General features: G+C 41.5%; 1 protein-coding gene across 1 annotated transcript in view; it reads left to right on the top strand.

The window, feature by feature from the left end:
- LOC124796215 (tyrosine-protein kinase Dnt-like) overlaps positions 1–26,410 on the top strand; it is a 232,588-nt gene that overhangs the window by 130,775 nt on the left and 75,403 nt on the right. The window contains exon 3 of the mRNA XM_047260309.1: positions 12,360–12,466. Coding sequence (XP_047116265.1) covers positions 12,360–12,466 — 107 coding nt within the window. The remainder of the gene's footprint in view (positions 1–12,359; positions 12,467–26,410) is intronic.

Genomic DNA, 26,410 nt, shown 5'->3' with positions numbered 1-26,410 from the left:
TGGGATCATTTGAACAGACTATTGGCTGCTTCTCTCTCGCGAAAGCAGTGGAACTACTCAGACTCTGTGTTCTTCAACCGTTTTGTGAAAGCAAACTCCGACGAAAAGAGGCACCGAGACCCGATGGGATGAGATTTTCTTTTTCCGACAACAGATAACACAGAACCCGTTCGTTGTTCCGAGAAACAGCTAGTGTGGGAAGTCAAGAGCAGTTTTCCAAATTTTTGTGCAAGAGATGACCGACCGTGAATTGATAGGATAAAAAAGCGAGACAATGACGTAAGCTCGTGAGTCCCTGATTCTCATATAGTGCAGCCTAAAAGGCTGCCGACTGGAGAATGAGTTTTACTCAGTTTTTGTTGGGAGAAAAACAGTAATACGACAAGTACACCAATAGCTAAAGTTGGACAAACTTTTTGTCACCGGTGGGCATTTTTGACGTGAACTCTGAGCAAAGCACACACAGGAGATGGTAAAAACTCAAAGATTTCACTTAGCTACAAAGAAGCGAAGAAGACGCACTTCTGGATATCGCTTCGAGAATGACACTTGCACTTAAATTTCTCGCTGTTTGTGAGGAAACTTTAATTCCGATCACGTTTCCTTCGCTTTAGTGTACATCATCCACAGTCTGCTCGTCAACACATAACAGTTTTGGTGAGAATATCTAGCGGCATCGGCTGCTTAGGAAGGAACGAAGATAAGAATTTTCTAGTAATTCAAAGCATCCATGTAAGTTCACCCACGATTAGGCGGAGAGACGTGGTGGTATGGTTAATTTACTTTCTCTACCGGTACAGTCCCGCAGTCATAATTATCCACCCGCGGCTACGTTATAATTCTAGGAAGTTGGTCACTACCGACCACAGTTCCTTATCCGACAAATTTACCAGAACTATTGTTCTTTATCATAATTTTTTCATGTTTCGTTTAGTTGTTCTTTGTCATGTGTTCAACTAATTGTAGGTAATGTCCATATTAATATGTGAACACTGAATACTCTGTAATAAAATTTGCTTCGCGAGGAAGAAGGTTTTGATTTAATAGCAAGAGAATCCCGTTTCTCATGCAGTTTATTCGTACTGAACTCCGGGAATGTCAAGACGTACGACTCACTGGCAGGGCAATTTCTGCTTTCATAATAGCGTTAGTTGAAGTCAGTTAACAATTTTATTGAGTCTCAGAGTTGTTCAAGAACCGATCTGCCTCTCAGCAGTGCAGCTGATGCAGGAGGAAGGCTCAACTCGATTGGCACCTCATACACTGCTGATGTATGGTATCACGTCCAGCTTATTCTTACTAATTATAAGTTTTCACTTACGCTCTGTAAGAGTAAGTCGGATGTGACATGTATCAGGAATGTGGCATTCTTTTGACAATGGCGAGCTACTGAACCGCGTAAGGAAGGAACAAACTAAATATTTGATGGTCAATTCGATGGTGTCATTATAAACACAGAACACGACAGCCATATCTGATGAAGCTTCCATGCAGTTTTTATACGCTGACAACGTACAATGAGAGGAGAATGACTACATTCATTCGATAGGGAAACAGAGAGGCAAGCAGGCAAGTCCCTGATATTTCCACTTACTTTCGTTAAAAGCAGTTCCTAGAGGCTTTTTGTCGGTCTTGTTCTGGTCGTTCCATAGCGCGCCTTTCAAATGAGTTGTAAAGCACTGATAGGACTAGCTAGGAGTTTTGATTTTCCACTAAGTGTGTTAAGTATACACATAATACAAAAATTCGTAACTAACTAAAGCAAGAAATGCACATCAACACAATCTACGTAGATTCGTTGTAATTGTGACATAAAGTCCGCAGCAAGAATGCAACAACACTGAACATTAATATGAGTGCTCCAGAATTAATGAACTGGTCACGAAACGAAATGCCACTAGTCAAAATCCAGCGGGTTTATTTTACGCGTTTCGGGAGAGGCATCTCATCAGATAGTCAGGAAACCAAAATACAAATGACAGAAAACGTACAAAGGTATACAGAGCAACATGACAAAGGCATATTTACAAAATTTCATCGTATTGAGAGCTGCCATATACACCATGATCATCTAGGTATGCGGATGCAGAAAGACACGGTGCAACGGATACAGCTGTCAAGGCAGACTAATCTCAGAGCGACATTATGTTTTCCAAGTAAACAATTTCTGCCACCAGGGTGCGATGAAGCATACAAAAGTGGTGCCGCATAGCGACGAAAACACAATAATAAATTACAATACATTTATAAAAAACTATTGAATAAAAAACAGAACTTTCACAAAGGTATTTAAAGCAAGAAAGTTAAACAACATGCCGAAAAACAATTCTTACATTGGTATAAAGTGCCATCAATAGAATAGACATATAAAATAAAATGCATAAGGTATACAAAACAATTAAACAAAATCAATATTAAAAGGTGAATTGACAAATACCGCACCACATAGTGATATACAATAAAATAATTGAAATTCCAATGTTAAGCGTGCCAGGTGTAAACTGTGGTGTCACCGCCAGACACCACACTTGCTAGGTGGTAGCCTTTAAATCGGCCGCGGTCCGTTAGTATACGTCGGACCCGCGTGTCGCCACTGTCAGTGATTGCAGACCGAGCGCCACCACGTTCTTTTCTTTATAGGATAATTACTTTACCTTGCTCCAGACCTCACGCCAATCTGCGTCAGCTTAACGCGTGCCTTTCGGCTACCTCCGAGTGGCTTGGCTGTCTTGCCACGCCACTACATAAACATCCTTTTGCACTTATTGTAGTCAACATACGAAACGTCGAGTTGTCTTCTGATGAGCAGCACTTGTTCAGAAAAGAATTTTAATCTCCCAACAGCAGTTAACAACCAAGGTGTTAAAAGAGCTATTGCTGAAATTAAAAATGTTTGTGAACAGTATAAAATTCCTGAATCTCTTCAGGCAGCCATTGCAGTAAAACGCGTAAGGCCTTTGACAAATCATTTAAGACTCAATTTTCCTCCAAAGCATTTCTGTTATCAGTCATGAATGTCAACACAAAATGATGTGAAAGTAGTGTTATCATAACAAGAGCCTACAATGACAGCCTGTCCTACTTATCTGAGCTAAAGATTGTGTAACTAAGACTTTAGAAATGTTTGAAAACAACAACACTAAGGAAGTCTAGAAAAATCCTATGCTAAAAATTATCGATGATTTGAAAAACAAAATATATGAGCAATTCAAATTTTCTGTTCTATTCAGACGTTGCTAAGAAAAGATGTTTCATCACGAGCCCAAAACTTCCAAAATTAAGGTCACAGATTAACCTTCATAAACAAGGTTCTCCCGTAAGACCTCATGTGAATGGATGCCAAAGCCCCATATTTGTCATAAACAGTTTGTATTACACCAAATTAAAGAAGCTTACGTTTTTTCTAACACGTGGTCCGTTAAGAACAGTTACGAAATGAAAGCATTAATGAAGAATTGTAGTGTGCCAGAAGATTCGTTGCTAGCTTCCTTTGACATCAATAATCCTCACACTAACATTCCGCTGGACGAAACTTTCGTAATAATTCATATGAATTGTTGGAAACATAAAACATTAGCCATAGGAGAAGCCTATGAACTTCTTGAATTTATTCCTCTGATCTTTTCTTTCAATTTTTTTGTTCCACATGGTAAGATCTATCTGATGGGCTTGTGATCGGGTGCAGCGGCATCAGTTATTCTAACTGCAATACTTTTTAGTGACTCAGAGAAAACCTTCTTCAAAAATATTCTGCCCATTATGGCTAAAACTGTTTTTTATTGTAGATAAATGGATGACTTTGTGATTGTGTACCTTGGTAACGAACAGGCATCGAACTACGGGCATCCGAATTAGAGAATAGTAAACGACTCAGCTTTCTTGAGCTTATGTTAACGAGAGAGATGGCACATCATTCCCCTTAGTATCTATCGTAAGCCAGCACCCACTGACAATATTTTCGGTAATGATTCTGCCCATCCACTTGCACAAAAACGTGCATACTTTCAATAAATGTACAATGCATTAAGCAAGTTGTAGGTCAGCACCGAACGCTTGAATAAAGAGTATGATTTCTTATGCAAGTAGGTCGTGCCTATGAGTATTCGGATTCATTCATATTTGCTATCGAGATAAAAGTCTTTGATAAAAGTCATCTGAAAAACATAATGTGTCTGTATCTTACACAGGACCGCATTGTGAAACTACTGCACTTTCATTCAGGAAAGCGGAAGTGCAGATCAGTTTTCAGACGCGAAAAGTTAAGTTCGTGGAAGCGTAATTCTGTTGACGATAAACCTGATAAATAAAACTGCTCAGGCAGCTACAAAATTAAATGTGGTTTCTGTGAATCTACGTGGGTCAAACTGGAAGAAGCTTTGCCACTAGTTTCGTGAACATGCTTATAAAAATAATTCCGCACTTGGGTGCCGTTTAGCAGGTGAGAGACATCGAAAGCTTCCCATAGACAGAGGAATGAATATACTTCCTGTCAAGCCAACACGGAGTGAGTTAAATTTTTGGAAGAGTTAGAAAGTTTTTTACACCAGTCGTGTGATCCATCTTCAGTGTTGAATGAACAGCTGTTTTCGAGACGCCAAAGATTCCATAAAATATTTGAGGAAACACTACACTTGTAATTCTATGTAGTTCCCACCGATTCAACCCTACTCCACACATATATTCGTCCGCTGTTGGTTGTTACGGCTCTTACTTTCGTAATATTTTATTAATTACGATAATTACGGGAATTAGTTTGCTTGCGCCACTTCCTTGCATTATACCTACGTTTTGTGCTATTATTTACGCTCTATGCTGTTTTAAGCAGATCTATTTTCGTGTGCACACTTTTCATATGGATTTCTCTTCAGAGTTTGAGTCCCTGACGTCTTTGAGATTCAAAGTTATTTTGTACTTCATTTACTAATTAATGAGTTGTTATTACATTTTCTATTTAAGCACAGTATTTTATGTATTACTTACGATATCCCTCACCTTGTCCTGTGACAGTGGGAGTTACTGCTCTAATTCTATGTATGTCACATTTTTATGTTTCATTATGCAGTGGTAGGTTTTCCGTACACAATGCATTAGATGTGTCTTCTGGAGGGTTTGAACCGCTCTGACATCCTTTAAATGTAAATTTATTTTCGATTATTTGTTATATTATCTTGTTCTCTAACTCCTAAGTATTTCCAAAGTATTATTACGGACTCTATAATACTTTATATTCCTGGAGCATTGCTACATTACTTTATGTATTTCTTCTTTTTCTTGATTTATTTTCGTATCTTTCGGTGGTTCTAGTCTCATTACCTAATCCTGCGAGTGCTCGTATTCGTTTCGTATCTCACGACTGTTTCTTTCTTGTTTTTTAACACTGAAATTTCACATAATTCGTTGTACCTCACTATGTGGTATGGTTCACACTTTTTGTCAATACGTCATTCGCGCACAATTTTGATTTTGCATAACTCGTTTGTATATCTTATCCGTTTTATTTTACGTGTCTATTCTACTGACGGCAATTTATAGCAGTGTAAAAATTGTTTATAGCACGTTTAACGTTCTGGCTCTGTTTAACTTTCTGAAAGTTACGTTTTGTATTCAACAATTTTTGTTAATGAATTAAAATTTAAGACTCGGTTTTCGCCACTATGCGGCACCACCTATGTATGCTTCACTGTTCTCTTGTGGCTTGAAGTGACTACCTAGAAAGCATGATGTAGTTTTGAAATTAGTGTGCCATGACAGCTGCATCGGTTACAACATGTCTTTATGTATCTAAATACATGGGGATCACGGTGTTTATGTCAGCTTTCAATATGACGAAGCTTTGTTTTTGCACTCTTTCATGTTGCTCCCTATGCATTTGTATAATTTCTGTGATTTGCATTTTGGTTTCCAAACTGTCTGATGATGAGTATTTCCCGGTAAGCATCGAATAAAGTCATTGGTTACTTTACTAGAGGCATTTCATTTAGCGACCAATTCACCAATTTTGCAGCACCAACATTAATACGTGCATATTGCTCGCTGCTGTGGAGTGTTTGAAGTCAATATTATTCATAGTCATCGTGTACGGCAGGTAAGGCGTTCTGCCAGCCACGGCCACTTATCTCGTCACACGTGCTGGTCTCTCTTAATCACAAAACTGTTCCAGCACACGTGTCCGCCCCCGGTAGCTGAGTGGTCATCGCAACAGAATGTCAATCCTAGGGACCCGGGTTCGATTCGAGGCTGGGTCGGAGAGTTTCTCCGCTCAGGGACTGGGTGTGGTGTTGTCCTTATCATCATCATTTCATCCCCATCGACGCGCAAATCGCCGAAGTGGCGTCAAATCTAGAGACTTGCACCCGGCGAACGGTTTACCCGACGGGAGGCCGTGGTCACACGACATTTACATTTACCAGCACACGTTATCGCGTGGTGTAACTACCACGAATCTGTCTACAACACGACAGTGCCCCAAAACTCGTACGCAGTGCAGGAACTTAGCAAAACAGAGTTACTGGAGCCCAAAGATCATGGGACATGAAACGCATGTGAACGAGGAGCTGGTGACGTCACAGAGAGGAATTTCACGTTGCGTTACTCTGCGGATAGTGAAGTGAAGAAACTGTACGTCAGATTTTTGTCTCGTGGAGTGGAACGTGATAAGTGAGATGCGACATCCTTTTACGTTGCACGCAGAAGTCACGAGCCACCATATTTTATTGAGTTAAACTACATATTTTGTGGGTTTCCTATATCATGGAGTACATGGTATGAAAATAAGTTGTTTCAAAGCATCAGCAAACTGAGGATCTCTCGAATATCGGTAGTTACAAACTTTCACCATTTGATATTTTTACTGCTATAGCTCATGAAAATACACCATTTATGAGCTGCGGCACAATCACGATGTATAAAAAACGCCTCCTATTTGATACAGTTTGTCGCAATTGTTATCAAACAATAACACTTGTAGATACAATCTTTAGGCAGTGTGCCACCACATACGGAGGACCAGCTGCCATGTTGAAACCTTAGCTGATGGCATCATGAGCTGTGAAGCAAAAGGTAGCAGGTTAGCGTCTACCTTCTTCCAAATTTTGTTTCATCTTTTGTTTTCTAAAGGATGCTGCGTCTTTCTTATAAATTTAACAGAAGTGTTAGCTGCTGCTGTCGATAGCATTTATAAAAATGCATTGGCGTCAATTCTTGTGGCAAAGGCCAAGGACTGGAATGTTTCCCGAGTATCCAGAAATCTTAACGTAACTGCGAGTCTATGTCAGAAAGTAAACACAAGTTACACATTGGAAGTTCCTGCTGTCATAAAACTTTATACTTATACCTATATCTTGGGTTTGCGGACCACCTCATATTTTAACTTCTCGGTAAACTACCCTTTCAGCCGTGGTGAGCAGCTACGAGAAAGTCTCCTCCTTTCAAATGAAATTACGAAACGATTCTCGATCTTAAAATCTATGTGATGGTGTACATTACTTCACAGTGATGGTACTCAGTGCAACATCAAGAGATTGGATACCATGCATGCGCAAACTGACATTAAATACTGCAACTATATTCAGTTTAAAACAAAAAAATGGGATGAAGATTCGAATGAGTTAACGAATAACGTCTACTAGTATGTTTGTCAAATCGTTGTACAGCTGTATACGCTGTTCATGCCATCGACGAGTCCAGAATCGGCAGCAGAGATAATGCATTTGTTTCACGCGCGTGAATTTTTGTGAAGAACCTGTGAAATTTACGCACCGATGCCACGACAGGCACCAAGTCTGGCGGGCTTCGCGATGTGAAACACATGTCGTATGATGAGGGCTTAAGATTACGATTCGAAACGTCTTGCTGGATTGGTGGTTGCGCTACACACTCACGTGGGAAATGGAAAGCAAGATGCACATTGTCCGTCACATCATGCAACATTTAAACAAAAACTAGTAACTGGGCGGACTTGTGGATTGCACCACTACACTGTCCTCCAGACCTATAAAACCTTGACCCGATCCATCCTTTGCTACACGAATTTTGAATGGATCTCTACCCCACCCAAGTTCTAACAGTCCCTCCAAATCCTCGAACGCCATACACTCCGCCTCACTTTCCACATCCGTTTACCTTCCCCCACAAGGATCCTTTACCAACAGACTCCGCCTCTCCTTAGTCACACCGAACGCCTCTGACCAATGTACACCATCCGCAAACTCGACTCCGATAATCCCATCGTTTCCCCTCTACTTACTTTTCTTTACCAACAGATTCAACCAACTCTGCACCTACACACCGTCCACATACCCTCCCAAAGAAACTTCAGCTTCCCCCTCCCACATCATGAACTCCGCCCTGACCCACTATAAGTCCACCCCACTCATTCCAACTCATCAGTGCTTCCTCTCCCTCCTCTTCCCTCATTCTCTTATCCCCCTTCCTTCCGACTGCCTTTCTTTCCGCACCCTCCTTTCTTAACAACTATTAGAGTCACTATTTATCCCTTCTGCTTTACCCATCATTTTGTCACAACAGCCACTCCTACCCCATCGCTGTTATACACCAAATCCTCCATCGTTATACCACACAGACCTCCCTTCCTCACCGTCCAACCCTTTCCCCTTCAACTTAAGACTCCCTAACCCAGGCCAGTTGCTTCCGGTTCTTACACCCAAACCTCCACATGACAGACACTCAGATCGGCACCACACGGTGTATGTCGACATAGTACCAACTAAAACATCGATTTCGTGTGTTGTCGACCAGTAGAACATAAGCAAACAATAACTGAAGTAACGCCAGAACTACGGAGCATTGTAAAAGCGTATCTGTGACAATTGTTTCGAAGATCCCGCTTAGGTGGTGTGGTAGAGCGTCAGGGTATCGTACCAAATGTCCAGCTTTCTAACTCCACTGTTTCAACTCTTTGTTTTCTTTTTAAGTGTTTACTCTTGAAAGTGTTATGTCAGAGAACATTTTCCTGACATGTAAAACGACTTTTCGGAGTTTGTAGCAATCTTCACATGACAGTCTACTTTCGCTTCGTTGAGTGAAAGTGACAAACCTATAGATTACATTTGTATAGATAGGAGTGGTGTTCTGCTGTACATGTCTATACAGACTTACTCTATAGGTCCGCTACTTTCAACGAACGAAGCAAAAGGATACTGCCAAAAGAACATTGCTACAAACTCCGAAAAGTCCTTTTTACATGTTAGGAAAATGTTCTACCGTATAGCAGTTTCACGAGGACACAGTTTAAAAAAATTGTTATTATTGAGGTTTGAATGCTGGACATTTGGTACTTTGAACTGATGCGCTACCAACTCATCTTCGCGAGATCTTAGAATAAAATGTCATAGATACGGTTCTCTTAAAATCCGTAGTTCTGGTGTTACTTTTAATTACCGTGTACAGATGTTTTACAGGACGACAGCAAACAGCAATATATAAATCGGTGTTATGGTTGATACTCTGTTGACAAACAATGTTTGGTAACGATCTGAGCGTCTGACATCTGGAGGTTTGGCTGTTAGATACGGGAAAGATTTTTTAAATATCAGTCGATCAGTCGATAAATGTCAGACAACACACAGCAATAAATAAATCGGTGTTATGGTTGATACTCTGTTGACAAGTAACGTTTGGTGCCGATCTGAACGTCTGACATCTGGAGGTTTGGGTGTTAGTCACAGGAAAGATCTTTTAAATATCAGTCTTTCAGCATCAAGTTTTAAAAATTTTTAAATGCGGGCCTATTGTGTTTCGTTTTGCCTTTTGTTGTTACTGTTGTTAACTACCAGTGTAAGAAATCATATCTGTTGTATATGTAAAAACATCCATTTCATTTTTCCCCAATAAAGCATTTTAAATTCGGTGTAAATATATCCCCTATTTCATTCTGGTCTATTTTTCATGTTATTTAATTTTTGTTGTCAGTTGGCTAAAGAACGGGTTACCTGCTCCTCTGACAGCCCTCCACAATCCCTACCCTCTACCCGTATGAGTGAGGAAAAAACCATCAATGCAGAAATTTCTTCGACTACTTCCCTTGACGTCATAAATCGGCTGCTGTGAGACTCTTGACAACAAATTAGCATTCAACTTAATACGTATAGATGAGTTAGTTAGTCGAAGCTGTCGTAGGAGCCAAATCATTATTCCCCCACCGGAACAAAATAACGGGGCAAGGCGCTGCGTTCACAGTCGACGTAGCGACGGTAAATCGCCCTCTCTCAGTGACAGGTGCGGCTCGTTAGGGTGCGCCCTGTCCCCTCGTGGCCCAACTACAGGACCTACCGTGCCCCTTCCACCGCCCCCGCCGCCCCCAACCACCACGACTCTGCCTCCCTCTCCGCAACCAAAGCAGGTCCCGCCCACCGACACGTCCCCGTGCGCATTCTAACTGCATAATCCTTGCTTGCGCCGCCGCCCGCGCCGCGTAATGGTTTTCCGATATGAGGATTCCCGTCATTACCCCTGCCGCAATTGGCAATTTCCTCCTCCGGTGCCGCAGCGGACGGCACGGCGGCTGCTAGCAGTGAACGCTTCCGGCAGACGGAGCCCGGAGCACAGTTTCCGCAGCGACAGATCCGGCTCGCTGGCGCACGGCTTCCGCCCGCTCTGCAGGCGCGCCGAGCCCGGCTAACACCGCAGGCGCTGCGCACGTTGGCGCAAGGGGCGAGTAACAACTCAGGCGAAAATTTCTTGTAATGAGAGCTACAGTATTCAAAAATGTGAAAACACCGCGAGAAATTCGTGCTTGAACATAAATGCAGAATCTAGCCCAGCCCTCAGGTTGGTTGCTGTACCATATTTGACGACGAACGGTACTTATCCAATATCCTCAATACGTTAGAAGTGTCGGTCGGGGTCAGAACAGACTACTATGTAGTTGTGAGTGTATTACGTCGGAGCTCAGTGATTTCGAACATTGAGAAATTGTTGGTCGTCGAGCTGTGGTGCTTCCGTAACCAAGGTTGCCGATGTGTGTGGCGTTTCAAGAGGCGCAGTATCAAAGATTTATGCTCTGTACAGGAAAAGCGGAGAGATATCATCCGCTAGATTACAACGAGGGCGATATTGTATGCCGGGTGATCGTTACAGACGTTCATTTAAGAGAACTATGATGGAAAATTAGAGGACTGCAACCTCAAACGTCAGTGCAGAAATGAATGTCTCCCTCGCGAACCCGGCAAGCACGAAAATAACAAGATGGGAGATCCATAAGCAGGGCGTTGAAGGGGGAGCTGGAGCTCCAAAACCACTCGTTGCTGACGCAGATGCCCATAACAGGAAAAAGCCGTGCCGAAGCCATAGTAATCTAGACTATGGAGCAATGGAAGAATGTCATTTGGTCGGATAAGTCTTGTCGCACAATGTTTCCAGCATCTAGTCGAATTTACGTTACAAGAGTGGAAAATGGCGCAATGGGCTCCATGAGTGCTCTACAAGGCCGTATTACTGCCAAGGAACATGTGACCATTCTGGCTGATCAGATCCATTCTATGGTACAATGTTCGATCCCCAATTGGTTCCAAGACGACAGGACCCCTCCTTATACAGATCGCATTCGTTCGAAATCCCGAAGGACACAAATCATCAAGTATTTCGTCTATCAGGGAGACACTGTTTTTCACCTAGTTTCACACGTTCCTGAAACTTTTCCTTTGTAATTATTAAGAGTTACAAATTAACTGACGAAGGAAGAAGATAGAAGATTACAGACAATATCGAAGAAAACTCGTATCGTCGTAAGTTATTCAGATTCCGATAAGGGACCTATCGAAAAATATAGTTCGTTCAGTGCAGAGCTGTCTAGCATAAGAAAAGAGATTCCTTTAAAAATGAATTAGATATTAGCACATTCATCCCGGTATCTACCATCGGTGGCTCCCGCTAAACCCCCTTCCCCCATCGGACTGCGTGTAACAGGAGTAGGTCACGCTCGACTCTACGGATTATGTTACCAGCAATACACTACCGAATGATATTTTACCCATCATACAAGCGTAACGTACACTGAATGCAATTTTGTGTGACCCCCCCCCCCCCCCCCCCAACGAGAGAGCTTTCTGAACGAATGAGATATCACATACTTTGTAATTCAACGAAAATTATTTTATGTAATCTCTTGTTGTCTTAAAAGAATAAACTTTTGAAATAAAAGATCAGTATATTAAAGTGGCCTTCGAATGCGGACGCCGTCCTACTTCGAGAAACACAGTTCTCAGCGCCAGCGAGAACGTGCTAAATATGGTGAGAGTAATCAGCAGGTGTGTGGTCTTAAGCGTCAACGCCGCTACAACATCGTACCTCTAGAATCACGAAATCTGCCTGTAGACGTGCTTTTGTGCGTGCTGCCGCAGCTGCCGTACGTGCTGGCGATCGACTACGACAACCACGAGGCGATGCGCCCACCGCAGCTAAACATCTCGTCCCGAGGCCTCATACCGACCAGGGTGCAGACTTTCAGGTAAGCTGGGAGCCTACATACATCTTTTACTACTGCCCAAGCTTAATTTCAAATAGGGACATCTTCATTAGCTATCTTACGTTGTTAATGTGATACGCTGACATCTGGTTAATTTTTAGTGTAGTAAGTCTTTATTGATATAGTTATCGTTTCGTAACCAAATACTGAGTTTCCTGCATTGTTTACACCACTTTGAACCCGGCGTGCCAATGACAATATTTCAGTGTTCATTTTGTTAATGACTCCTTCTGAAGCAATTTTGTGGTAAGTGATGTGTGTAATTTTCGACAGCAGTACTTTTCTCTATATGCAGTGGTAGTCAACATGGTCACTACCGTCCACTACTGGGCGTTCCAGCTACCATGGTGGGCGGTAGGCAGTAGGGGTCTTAAAAACATTTTCGTTAAATTCACATCAAATTTTGACCCAAAGTATTTCGTAAGTAATTATTATTATATGCCTTGATTTTCGGCAACTCTGCTTTGTAAATTTTATCAACTAAAGTTATTGCCCTACTTTATAAGTTACTATTAATGTAGAACCGGTAGGTGGTTAAAAATTTTACTACCACAGTAGATTTGAAAGTGGGTTGTAGGTAAAAAAGGTTGACTTCCCTTCGCCTACAGCATTTCTGAGAGACAAAGCATGTAACTGAGTGTGTCATTCAAAAACGTTAACATTATCCTGCCTTTCTATCCATCTGATAAACTAAAGAGCAGCAAAATTAGAGACACCTGTTATGTTGTAACGATAATAATCCTTTCTTCTCGCTCGCTAAGACATGGTCAGATTTTGCTTTGCAGTTCGCGTTATAATGGGCGTGAAACAATATCTCAACGTCCGTGATCTCTACGGCCACTACTGGTATTAGACATTCCACCGACAGTACGAGTGTTATAAACATTTTCAGTACGTTGTGTCTAGCAGCTCTCAAATATTGAGGAAAGACATTTTAATACCAAAACTGCTGCTTATTTATTGGCTAATTACTCGTGGGCTTTGCCCATTTCTACGAGCCACCTTTTACAGAGAACAACATTTGTTACGACTAGATGTTTAGAATGTGGATAACAAAGGTATCAGTGATAAGATATGGTTGGTGTGAAATGTTCTGTTTGTGTCATCATACTCATATTTGCGTTAAATATGCCACAGCTGTAGTTACACTTTACAAAATTATCTTAATGATTGGCTGAATATATATCTTTTTCGTAACTGTGGTACCTTTATTAGACCGATTGTACATTGTAGAAATAGTGCAGCATACTTAATTGAGAAGAAAACTGAACCAAATTATACTTCACAATTACACATCAATATACGATATATTATTAAAAACTGCACAGACTTAATTGAAAAAATTAAAGAGCTAAAACTCTCAGAGAAAAGAACAGATTATTTTCCTTAGATGTAACTAATCTATATACTAACGTAGTCATTGATCAAACTGTTGACATCGTAAAAGTAAACCTCTTCAAATACGGGAGTCTATATAAAGCAAAAGTAGCAATACTAAACACAGTATTATTTCAACTATTTTAGCTCCAGTGACAAACAGTTTCACAGACTGATGGTCTCACGCTGGGTAGTTGCTTGTCTGGCACCCTTGGAAATGTATTTCTAGACCACCTAGATAATAAATTTTTTGAAGAATATGCTCACTGGAAGAGAAAGGTTATGTACTATCTAAGGTACGTAGATGACAACATTGTTCTGTTTCGTATCAACATAAGAAATTACCAACTTCCACAAACAATTCAAAAGCATACACAAAAGCATCACCTTCACTATAGAACACGAGCTTAACAACAGCGTGAACTTCCTCGACATAACTGTCACCAACACGAACTCGGTACATACTTTCAGTACCTCTCGCAAATTAAAAACTACAGATATCGTCGTTCATAACTGATTTTGCCATATTGCAGCAATAATGAGGCATACTTTATATCAGCATCAGATCGAATCGCTAAATACCCTTCCAGCAATGCAAATATTAAATCATAACTGAACACCCTCAGAGTAGTGCGAACCATAATGGCTGTAAGACGGACCTAGTCCACAAAGTATACAAAAAGAAATTAAATACAGAGCACAAAATCATTATAGATGACATCACGCTGACAAAGACTGAAACATAATAGAAAGATAAATACTGCGAATTTGTGTCAGAATAAATTACTCAGTAACGAAATCAGATCTCAAAATAGAGTTCTACACCATCAATACATTAGGAACCTGCATCATTCAAGAAACAGACAAAGCACAACCATGTAACAGTTCCGGCGTTTACAAAATCGAATGAAGCGGTTGTAATAAAGCCTACATTGGACAAACAGACAGAACTTTTAAAACGGGATATGGAGAACACAAGTGGAAGTAACGTTTCAGCTTTCAGCACACATCTCACGGAAAGTAAACACTCCACTGAAAATGCCGAGAGTAATCTCACTACCTTGCATAATGTCCCCAAAAGCCAATTAATGGAGATTTTAGACGAAATACAAATCTACCTTCACATGAGCAAGCACCCAGAGCAAATGTTAAAAAAGCAAACCGGACTACGCAGTCAAAGGTTCATAGAAAATTTCCATAGCGCTTTGATCAGCCCATGAAAGACACCCCATCTTACGTTAATCACCAAATTCGCGACCACAAACGATTCATAGAAACCTTCAATAGCACCTTTAATCAGCATATGAGATGCACTCCATCCTACCGCAATCACTCATCAAATACGAGACTACAAACGATACAGTGAAACAATAGGCTTCCTATCTTACACCTATGATGTGGTGGAACTTTGTGTCTCACACTGAACTCAGTCAGTGATACTCATACCCATCACTAATCATTGAATATATCAAAGATTATGTAAGATCTCATAATAAAAATTACTCGCATCAAAATCTGTCAAAACTAAGATAACACCTACAATAAGTAAGACACCATGACACGCAGTGTAATGTAATGAGGACACATTTCCAGTCCGTTGACTATACTATTGTCTCGAGGATCACATAATGCTGTATAATAAAACAACCACAATTGACAATAAATAAATAAATAAATAATGCATACCATTACTAGAACACTGTGAGGTGTAACTGCATCCGTGGCATCTTTTAAATTAGATAAGAGATACATTACGTGTGATGATATAAACAGAACAATCCTCTCTTAAATACAAACACATAAGTATTTACTACACGTATTATTTTAATACTAATACCTTTATTATCCACATTCAACACATCTAGCCATAACAAATGCTGTTCTCTGTAACAGGTGGCTTTTGAAAATGGGCCAAGATCGGACGTAGTCAGCCAGTAAAGAAAATGCAGCTTTAGTGTTGAAATGTCTTTTCTTCAGTACAAGTGTTGTTGCCTATCATGAGTTCCCTGACCTGAGTAAAACCAGAGTTGCTATTGGCAAACTTTGTGGCAACAACCGTATATAATTAAAGGAAGGAGCTGTCGATTATCTTCGATTGTAGCATTCATTACACACATTTAAGTGTAACAGATCTTTTGCTATCTTCTTAACGAGCAGAAAACGGACCTGTAGCGACAGAGATTGTAGTCGACCTAAGGATTGACGCGCAGCAAGCGTGTTCACCAAACATAACAAGGCAAGAAGCATGCGAGCTAACATCCCAAAGATGTTCGGATTCACATGCGGTTGCTCTTCGTCGAAATGTCTTGGCTCAAACTCGTCAAGGGATTGAACCGCACATGTTGCATTACACGCCCTAAATTTGACACTTGTGACCCTTTTGTTAAATTGTATGGCTGATGGTAAGTTTGCGAAATACAAAATTAACATAACATATAATAACTGGAATGCGATAGGGTGACGGGCTTTCACCATTTCTCTTTAATATCATTCTTGAAGAAATTATCAGGACATGGGAAAAAGAAGTCAAAGGAATACAAATTGGCATTAGAGAAGCTAATAGACTCAATGTGAGGTGTTTAGCTTTTGCAGATGACCTTGCAATCCTCACAAATAATAGAAAAGAAGCCACTAACGCCATAGAGAAGTTACACGAAATTGCACAAAGAACTGGCCTGCAAATCTCGTATGAGAAAACACAGTACATAGAAATAGTGCCACAAGACAAATTGCCTGTTGTGACAACCCATGGGAAAATCGTACAAGTACCACATTTTAAGTACCTGGGAGAAATCATCCAGCCATCAGGGATCAACCTAAAGGCCAATGAGGAAAGAATAAAAAAACTACAGAAAGCATATAAACTCACGTGGAACTATTATAACACAAAGTCCATATCAATTAACGCAAAATTGGGGCACTACAACACTGTCGTACTTCCAGAGGTACTGTATGCATCTGAAACAACACAAATAGATGGACAAACTAAAATCAAAGAAATAGAGAAACAAGAAAGGTCCGATACAAGAGTAAGGAATCTGGAAGAAGAGACGAACATCAGAATTATATAAATACACAGACAAGATTAGGGATAAAATAAGGAAAAGAAGATCGCACTTCTACGAGAATATCCACAGGATGAGTGAAAACAGAATTTCAAAGCGAATTCTTAAAGTCGTCAACACAGGCAGGGGAAAAACAAAATGGATGAAAGAAATGGTTGAAATGGCTCTGAGCACTATGGGACTTAACATCTATGGTAATCAGTCCCCTAGAACTTAGAACTACTTAAACCTAACTAACCTAAGGTCATCACACAACACCCAGTCATCACGAGGCAGAGAAAATCCCTGACCCCGCCGGGAATCGAACCCGGGAACCCGGGTGCGGGAAGCGATAACGCTACCGCACGACCACGAGCTGCGGACAAAATGGATAAAAGAAGTTGAAGAGGACCTCAGACAAGCACACATAACAGTAAACGATGCAGAAAATAGAACTGAATTCAGGAACATCAGGAAATACATAAATTTGACACCACAACACAAAAGAGACCAGGATGCAAATGGACAGTGGAGCGAAAGAAACAACATAGTGAACACATGAAGAAAATTTGGTCTCAGGAAAAAACATAAACAATCATCATAAAGGAATTCAAGTTCAAACTCTCTCTTTAAATGGGAATAATCGAAAATAATAATAATAATAATAATAATAATAATAATAATAATAATAATAAACAGTAATAATAATATCAGGAACGAAATTAACGACCCATAAATGATGTAGGTCACACAGTTGTGATTTGGTTAGAATAATATTTATTCAGTAAGCTAACTAATGGCGAAAGTGGTCTTATTTAGAAATACGGCTACACTCGAGCGCTTATTCATTTGACACAGTTCGATAATTCACAATGTCATCGCGAAATACAAGTTATCCACGCGAAAAGTTAAGAGTTCATACTAGGCGCCCGGCTGCTCACCGCTCAGAGACAAGTCCCGCAGTACCAAACAACGCGAAATTTTCTAAGTCGTTTCACTTCCTAGCTGCCTAAAGACCAACCGTCCGCTTTCTCTTCTACATCCGAACATTTACCCTTTGGTGTCTCCAGACGAACCGTCCCTCTGCCTGTCCCTGGGCGCTTTTCCCGCGCGCCAAATATCCTCGCTCAACTGATTAGGGCATTTCCTTTTCCTGAAGGCGTCTATCTGATTATTTTAGAAATTAACATATTTAAATAATCGAAGACTGACAACTTTCACGTTCTAAATAAAGTAACAATAATATCCATTATATAATAAACGTTAAATTCTTTTACGTAAAACCAATACAATTTCCTACTTAGCTTTGAATTCCATAGCCAGTACCATTGCACCAATGTGCTTTCTGATTAAAAAAATAACAATAGTAACTATTATGCACTAAACTTTACAACACATATTTTATTACCTAATGATTCCATAAGGTGTCATGCTGTCATCGTTCGATGAGTTTTGTGTGGAGGAAATTATGATGTGATGCTTAACTGAAAATACTGTTAACTTAAACTTATTATATCTTTTAAACAAAAAAGCCACAGAGTTGATCATTACAACGTTTGTCATTTTAATGATGCTCTTGCATATGAAATATCGATCGTTAAGATCGACCAAAGCGTTCAGACATTAGCATTCAGGTCTTTGTTACAAAACTTGTTAATTTCACTATTATAGATATGATCAAAATTCAAGTTTTGCTGGGATCACCACGAACATTTATGGAGGATGGGAGATTAAAATTACTGCATTACTACAGAATTAAATACTGTCCATAAATGTTTCCCATTATGGCCGATCTTAGGTCCGCCATGTTTAATATTGCTACGTCTCCTTGGCCACAAACGCCTTCTACTGGGTTTCCCTACGACGTAGGTTCTCGTCTGTCTCACTCATACACTACAGCACTTAGGCCTCAATAGAATAGACGACTGTGAATTTCCCCATCTCGTGGTGAATCTGCACCCTTTGTGGCACGTGGTTCTGGACGACAGGGTTCGTTTCACAGTTCCTGTAGGCTGACCCTACCGCCCATACATTTAAATGAGAGCGAAATGCCCGTTAACTCGCAAGAAACTGAAAAAGACAACGTTTCAGTTAAGTATCTTGTGTGATGAACCTAACTGGACAATGTTTTAAATAATAGCAATGTGCTAGTCAATTATATAATTTTGTAGAACATGTGAACCTGACAGTGCATTTTCTGCCATCTAATCCTCTATACTATTTGAAGATAGCAGGTTTACGTGAAGTTCTAAAGGGCTTCAAGCTTACGAGACTAATGCTGCACCATTACAGTGCTGAAGCACCAGCACGTCACGCCTTAAGCGCAACGTGAAAAGTATTATATGACGCAGAATTTATGAGCGTTGGCCAGTGTTTTTTGGATAATACTGTACCTGAAAAATGCGATAACAGCCTTTATCCAACAAGCCGCTTTTCTCTGTTTTATTATAAGAGCTTAAGCACTTGCTGGCATCGTCCACACCACACCTCTCTTTATTCCCCTGCGTTTCCGTCCTTCCTCGTACACACAAGCTACCACCGACCTTTTAATATTTTATTTGTGAGTCTATTACCTCCGTAGCTATTCGGTAAGCTGTGTATCATCACGGGGCTTCGCACATACACATAAAAACTATGTTTAAGCTTATGATATGATCCAGCTCAAATTTCATAGTAATAATGTAAGTGTGGTTGCAAGGTACAGCGCGTATTAGGCCGCAGTCTCTGTAACAATATATGTCTCAAGCATGGAATCCATGCATTTCCGTGCATAAGTTCGTTATAGCGTATTTGTTCTTCATCTTCTCATACATCAATCCCTAGAGTTCATACACGGTGGAAAAAAATCACCCTATGTAAGGACGTTTGCTACACTCCAACCAACTATACTACTGTTCAAATTTAAAAGAAAATCTCTAAAACTTGAAAAAGAAATAACTAAGTTTCCATCGCATGTCATATTTGATTACCAAAGCAGTAGGTAACTAGCTTGAATTGTATATAGGCGTCATGTGAATATCAGGAATTCTCTGTTTCTGTAGCGCATTCTAGACAGTGCTGTGTGGCCGTGCTCGGTAAAGGTAAACTTGACGTCTAAGTTTACTGCGCTACCTATCGAATATTTTCTTGACAGTGTACAGAAGTGTTCTTCGAACTGTAAGTGGTACAAGAGGATTATCCATGGCGGGTTTCTTAAAGTCACGGTATAGATGACAGCGTCCTGAACGGCCTGTAAAAGCCGCTCATTGGATCACATTGGATGCGAAATATTTTTTATTTGAACGTTTCACGTAGATGATTTCGCCTGGTGCCTTTTTTGAGTTGTTGTTTTTGTTGTTGTTGCTGTTATTGTGGTGAGCCGGCCGAAGTGGCCGTGCGGTTCTAGGCGCTGCAGTCTGGAACCGCGTGACGGCTACGGTCGCAGGTTCGAATCCTGCCTCGGGCATGGGTGTGTGTGATGTCCTTAGGTTAGTTAGGTTTAACTAGTTCTAAGTTCTAGGGGACTAATGACCACAGAAGTTGAGTCCCATAGTACTCAGAGCCATTTTTTTGTTATTGTGGTCTTCACTCCGAAGATTGGTTTGATGCAGCTCTCCATGCTGCTCTATCCTGTGGAAGCCTCTTCACCTCCGAATAACTACTGCAACTTCCATCCTTCTGGATCTGCTTACTGTATTCATCTCTTGGTCTCCCTTTACGATTTTACCCCTGACACTTCCCTCCAGTACCGACTGGTGATCCCTTGATGTCTCAGAATGTAAGCTATTAACCAATCCCTTCTTATAGTCAGTTTATGCCACAAATCTCCATTCTCACCGTATCGGTAGTAGGATGCTGATAATGCTGGCATTTGTTAGGATAGAAAGCTAAGTGCGTTTTCATTCCAAGTAGAGTGACTTATATCCCGCCCACCCCCTCCAGTTGGCAGCTGTAGAGAAATACTAATTGGAGGTCATCAAATTGTTAATATACTTTCAAATCTGTACCTTGTCCATGAAGGAAAATACGAACGGCGAGAAAAGTATATAAAATCTTATTTGAAATAAAATTACTTCACACACTCTCAAAAAATACAGTTACATCAGTAATATACGCTGAAGCGCCAAAGTAACTCTTATAAGCATGCGTTTGCGAATACAGAGATAAGTAAACAGGCAGAATACGGCGCTGCGGTCGGCTGAGCCTGTATCAGATAACAAGTGTCTAGTGGAATTGTTAGGTCGGTTACTGCTGCTACAATGGCAGATTATCAAGATTTAAATGAGTCTGAACGTGATGTTATAGTCGCCGCAGGAGCGATGGGACACAGAGTCTCCGAGATAGCAATAAAGTGGGGATTTCCCGTACAACCTTTCACGAGCGTACCGTGAATATCAGGAATCCGGTAAAACATCAGATTTCCGACATCGCTGAGGCCAGAAGAAGATCGAACAAGAACGGGAACAAGTACGACTGAAGAGAATTTTTCAGCGTAACAGAAGTGCAACCGTTCCGGAATTTTCTGCAGATTTCAATACTGGGCCATCACCAAGAGTCAGCGTGCGAATCATTCAACAAAACATCATCGACATGGGCTTTGGAAATCGAAGGCCCACTTGTGTATCCTTGATGACTGCGCGACACAAGCTTTACGCTTCGCCTGGGAGTGTCAACACCGACATTGGACTGTTGATGACTGGAGATATGTTGCCTGGTCGAACGAGTCTCGTTTCAAATTGTATCGAGCAGATGGACATGTAGGGGTATGGAGGCAATGAATCCGTGGGCCCTGCATGGCAGAAGGGGACTGTTTAAGTTAGTGGAGTCTCTGTAATGGTATGGAGCGTGTGCAGTTGGAGTGATATGGAACACTTGATACGACTAGATATGAATCTGACAGGTGACACATACGTAAGCATCCTGTCTCATCCCCTCCATCCATTCATGTACATTGTGCATTCCGACGGACTTGGGCAGTTCCAGCAGGACAATGCGACACCCAACACGTCCAGAAGTGCTACAGAGTGGTTCCAGGAACATAATTCTGAGTTTAAACACTTCCGCTGGCCAGCGAACGCCCAGACATGAATATTATTGAGCATATCTGGGAGGCCTTGCAACGAGCTGTTGAGAAGAGACTTCCACCGCCTCATACTCTTACGGATTTATGGACAGCCCTGCAGGATTCCTGGTGTCAGTTCCCTCCAGAACTACTTCAGATATTAGTCGAGTCTATGGCACGTCGTGTTGCAGTACTTCTACGTGCTCACGGGGGCCCTACACGATGTTCGGCTCTTCAGTGTATATCGTCACAGTGCGACCCACACAGTCTGCGTGTAGTTATTGAGATAGATGGGAACAAATGAAAAGTGGAAATGTCAAACGTTTTAAATACCATTTTTTTACAAAGCGCGTTTACAGTGCAGTAGAGTTGGCGGTGCTCCGCTGCGTGTCCCTAAAGGTGTTCCAAGTGTCAAATCATGAAGAAAATGTTTCTTTCATTACGGGGTGGTGCATGCTCTTTCCCTCTGGAGCTCATCTACATCTACATCTACATTGCAGTCCACAGGTCACATAATGGTGTGTGGCGGATGGTACTTCTGGTACCACTGGCTGATGCCCTTACTCTGTCCCATTCGCGTATGGCGTATAGGAAGAACGATTGTCGATAACCGTCTGCATTATCTCTAATTTCTCAAATTTCCTCAACGTGGTCATCGCACAAAATGTGTGCGGGAGGAAGTAATGTTGCCCGACTCTTCTCGGAAAGTGGGCTCTCGAAAGCTCAGTAGTAGACCTCTCAGTGATGCACAACGCCTCTTTTGTAATGTCTGCTGATGGAGTTTGTTGAGCATATAGGTAACGCTCTCGCGCCTACTAAACGATCTCATGACAAAACGGGCCACTCTTTGTTGGATCATCTTCATCTCTTCCATCAGTTCTAAGGATCGGATATTGATGATTAATATTCAAGAATCTCTCGAACAAACGCTTTATCAACAGCTTCCTTCGTGAATGAGCTAGATTTCCATAATATTCTTCTAATGAAACTGTCTGGAATCTGCTTTTCCTACAATTGGTTGTATGTGGTCATTCCATTTAAGGCCGCTCTGGAAAGTTACTCCCAGTACTTTACGGTGCATAGTGTTTCTATCAGTTTCTGATAAATAGTGTAGTTGTACAGTAGAGTATTTTTTTCTTATGTAAGTGCAGTATGTTACGTTTATTTACGTTTCGTGTCAACTGCCAGTGCGTGCGCCATCAACCCTCTGAAGGTCATTTTACAAATCTATATGCGGTGAAACATTTTCATTACATGGGCCTTATCTCTGTATCTTTTGCTTCAGGGCCAGTGCGGTGTCTGAGTATTTGAATAGATGATCTCGAATCGCTTCCTGATTTTAAATAAGAACAGAATGTCTCAGGCTTTTTACCCTGGTCAGTTGACACACATTAGCTTCAAAGTCATTGATCGCTTATTGTTCTCCTAACGCTGAATTTCGTTTCATTCAGCTTTTGTTTCTCACTTCGGCTTTGACTTCTCTTTAACCTGAGACGAAGCTATTAATTCAAAACTGCTGTACTTCTGTAATTCTATCTCATGTGTTATTAATAGGAATTATAATAAAAACTTTCTGTTGGCACTTACACACACACAGTTCCCTGGTATAGTGGTTAGAAAGTTCTTCATAAGTGATTTATATCCTAATTTATCTCATCATTTTTTTGCAGTGATTAAGAAAAGAGCACTGAGAAATACATTCTCAGTGTTTTGGACACATATAAGCTATGTACTCTTTTTTTTTCCTTAATGGATTTCAATTACCCCCACCCCAAGAGGGTGGGGTGGGCTGGCAGCAACATAATATGGTGCTCTACAGCCTACTGAAAAGTTAAGGAACATAATGAGAAAATAAACAAACAAGAAAAACAGGCGATAAAACGGTGACATTGTAAAAAAAAACTGTAAAATGGCAGGAAGTTGTGGAATTTAAAATACAAAAACACTGTGGTGACGATGCATGTGAATGGAGACACACAAGAAGTAGACAGGCACAATTAAAACAACATGGCGACAGTGTGGTTTCTGTTTGCATAAAATAGAAAATACAACTAGCGATATTATGGTGGCTGTTCCCAACACTGACAGGAGACGCACAACACTGAACACTCACTTATAACAGCACTATACAGGTGACACGGTGGCAGACGGGGGTGGGGGGAGGACCCGGACCTATGAGGTAGAAGAGGGGGGGGGGAGGAAGGGAAAAGAAAAAGGGGAGCCGATGGAGGGAGGGGACATAGAAAAAGGGGGCGCTGGTCGGACGCAAGAAGGAGTGGGAAAAGCAGTGGAGGGGAGAGCAAAAAAGACTCAGGGGAGAGAAGGAAGGCAGAGAGAGGATAGGTGGGGAAAAAACATAATGGATGGTGGGTGGAGAGGGAGCGCAGGGAAAGGACAGAGGAAGGGAGGGGGAGGTGAGGATCAGAGTTGATTGGAGGGATAAATGGAGGGAGAAGGGGCATCATCCAGGAGAGGGAGTCGGTGGAAGCCACCTTGAGAAGGGAGATGAAGGGTGTAGAGGTGAAGGGTAGGGGGGACACAACAGTGAAGGTACGGCAGGGGGCAGGGATGATAGAGGAGAGGAGCAACCAGGGGATGAGGGGGATCAAGGTGGCAGGAGGTGTAGAGGACATGGATATGTTCGAAGAAAAGGAGCAGATGGGGGAAAAGAATCAGGTCATAGAGGATCCGTGTGGGGGACAGGAGGTGTATATGGAAGGCGAGGTGGAGTGCATGTTGCTCGAGGATCTGGAGGGACTTATAGAATCTATGTACTTGTACAAAAATAAATACATAGTTTTCAGTTCTCATGACAAATGTGAGATTTTTCACTCTTCAAATACCTGAAATAAATCTATGTATACATCAATGTAGTGGGTGGTTGTAGTTCTACTTTCTCTACATAACACCTTATACCACAAAAAACTAATCACCGTACGAGTATCAAACTTGGTAGCATTCACGTCCAGAGGTGCATGATTTCCATGCATACAGGGCCACCATCCAGTTCCAGCTATGGTCACCAGGTGCCGTGATCACTCATTGTGATTCATAGTCTCACACACCTGACCAGTTGGAGTGCGCTTATTGATGTGTCAAGATAAGAGTGGACCAAAGGAGCAGGGCTTCATTAGTAAAGCTCTATTATCAAAACAGTAATATTGCAGCTGCACTTAGAGAATACCGCCAGCTGAAAAGATTACTGAAGTGTCCTCTTTTTCCACCTGCTATACGGAGCATGACGAAGAAGTTCGAATCAACTGGAAATCTGGACGTCGCTCTGGAAAGAGGCCGACGACCGGTTGCACCATAGTTGGTTGATGAAATCGCTGTTGCTAAGGTGGACAACGTGGGTTGCAATTTCCAATCCTCAGGCAGTGCATGTGCTGTGAGACGACAGTTGAACATCTCGTGGTCCACGTTACGGAAAGCGCTTCGAAACATTCTCAAATGATATCCGTACAAGATCTGTATTGTACACTAGCTTGCACCACGTGATGACTTCGCTCTCCACTTTCTCGCAACGATTTGACGAGGGCTGGCCCTGGACCATCCTATGGACAAACGAAGCTCATTTTTCTCTGCCTATTAAGGTGAACACAAGGAATTGGCGAATGTGGGGATCTTCAGCTTGAGTCACTGGGCATGCAGTGCCTCTGGATGGTGAACGTGTCACCGTATGGTGCGGCTTCACGGCTATGTTCGTTATTGGCCCATTGTTTTTTGAACGGGTTGGCGCTCAAGGACCAAAGACCTTCAATGTGACTGGCCAGCTTTACTGCGATTTGCTTCGCCATTGCATACCCAGCCTTACAGGAGAGAGACGCATTGAACTCAACAGTTTTCATGCAAGATGAGGCCCCACGGCACATTGCTCGTGAAGTTCACCTGTTTCGACCGAATTATCAGCCGATCGTTTCTACATGCTTGGCCGGCACATCAACTTATCTCACTCCCTGTGAATTCTGGTTGTAGGGCTACCTGAAGGACAGGGTTTACCAGTGGAACATTCCACACATGTGCTGATCTGAAGCGCAGCATATCAAGAGATATAGCCAGCATGCCTATGTACATGCTTTGTTCTGCTTTGCAGAATGCACCCTGCGCTTTCAGACTCTTCTGGACACTGATGGCAGCCATACTGAGCCCCTTTTGTAGCAGTAGTGATACCGGTACGTAGTGGTATCATATGCCGTAGAAACACATTAAAAGTGTTTCAACTTAATTGATTCTGCATTATTTCTCTTCCCCATGTCCTTGACATTAATACTACCTAGTTTGGTATCGTACGGTAATTAGTTTCCGTGTTATAACGTGCTAAATAGGGAAAGTTTAATTATAGCCAGCCAGAGTTTTGGTAGGCAGCTTCTCATTCCGGAGTGACTATTCGGAATCTTACGTATCAAGATATATGCGTATATTAATACAGTACTTTTTACTCCTGCTAATGTTTATAAACATTTT

The sequence above is a fragment of the Schistocerca piceifrons genome, chromosome 1 (assembly GCF_021461385.2).
Source record: "Schistocerca piceifrons isolate TAMUIC-IGC-003096 chromosome 1, iqSchPice1.1, whole genome shotgun sequence".
NCBI lineage: Eukaryota > Metazoa > Arthropoda > Insecta > Orthoptera > Acrididae > Schistocerca > Schistocerca piceifrons.
The sequence above is the reverse complement of the archived record's forward strand: the minus strand, read 5'-3'. Positions and strand labels throughout refer to the sequence as shown.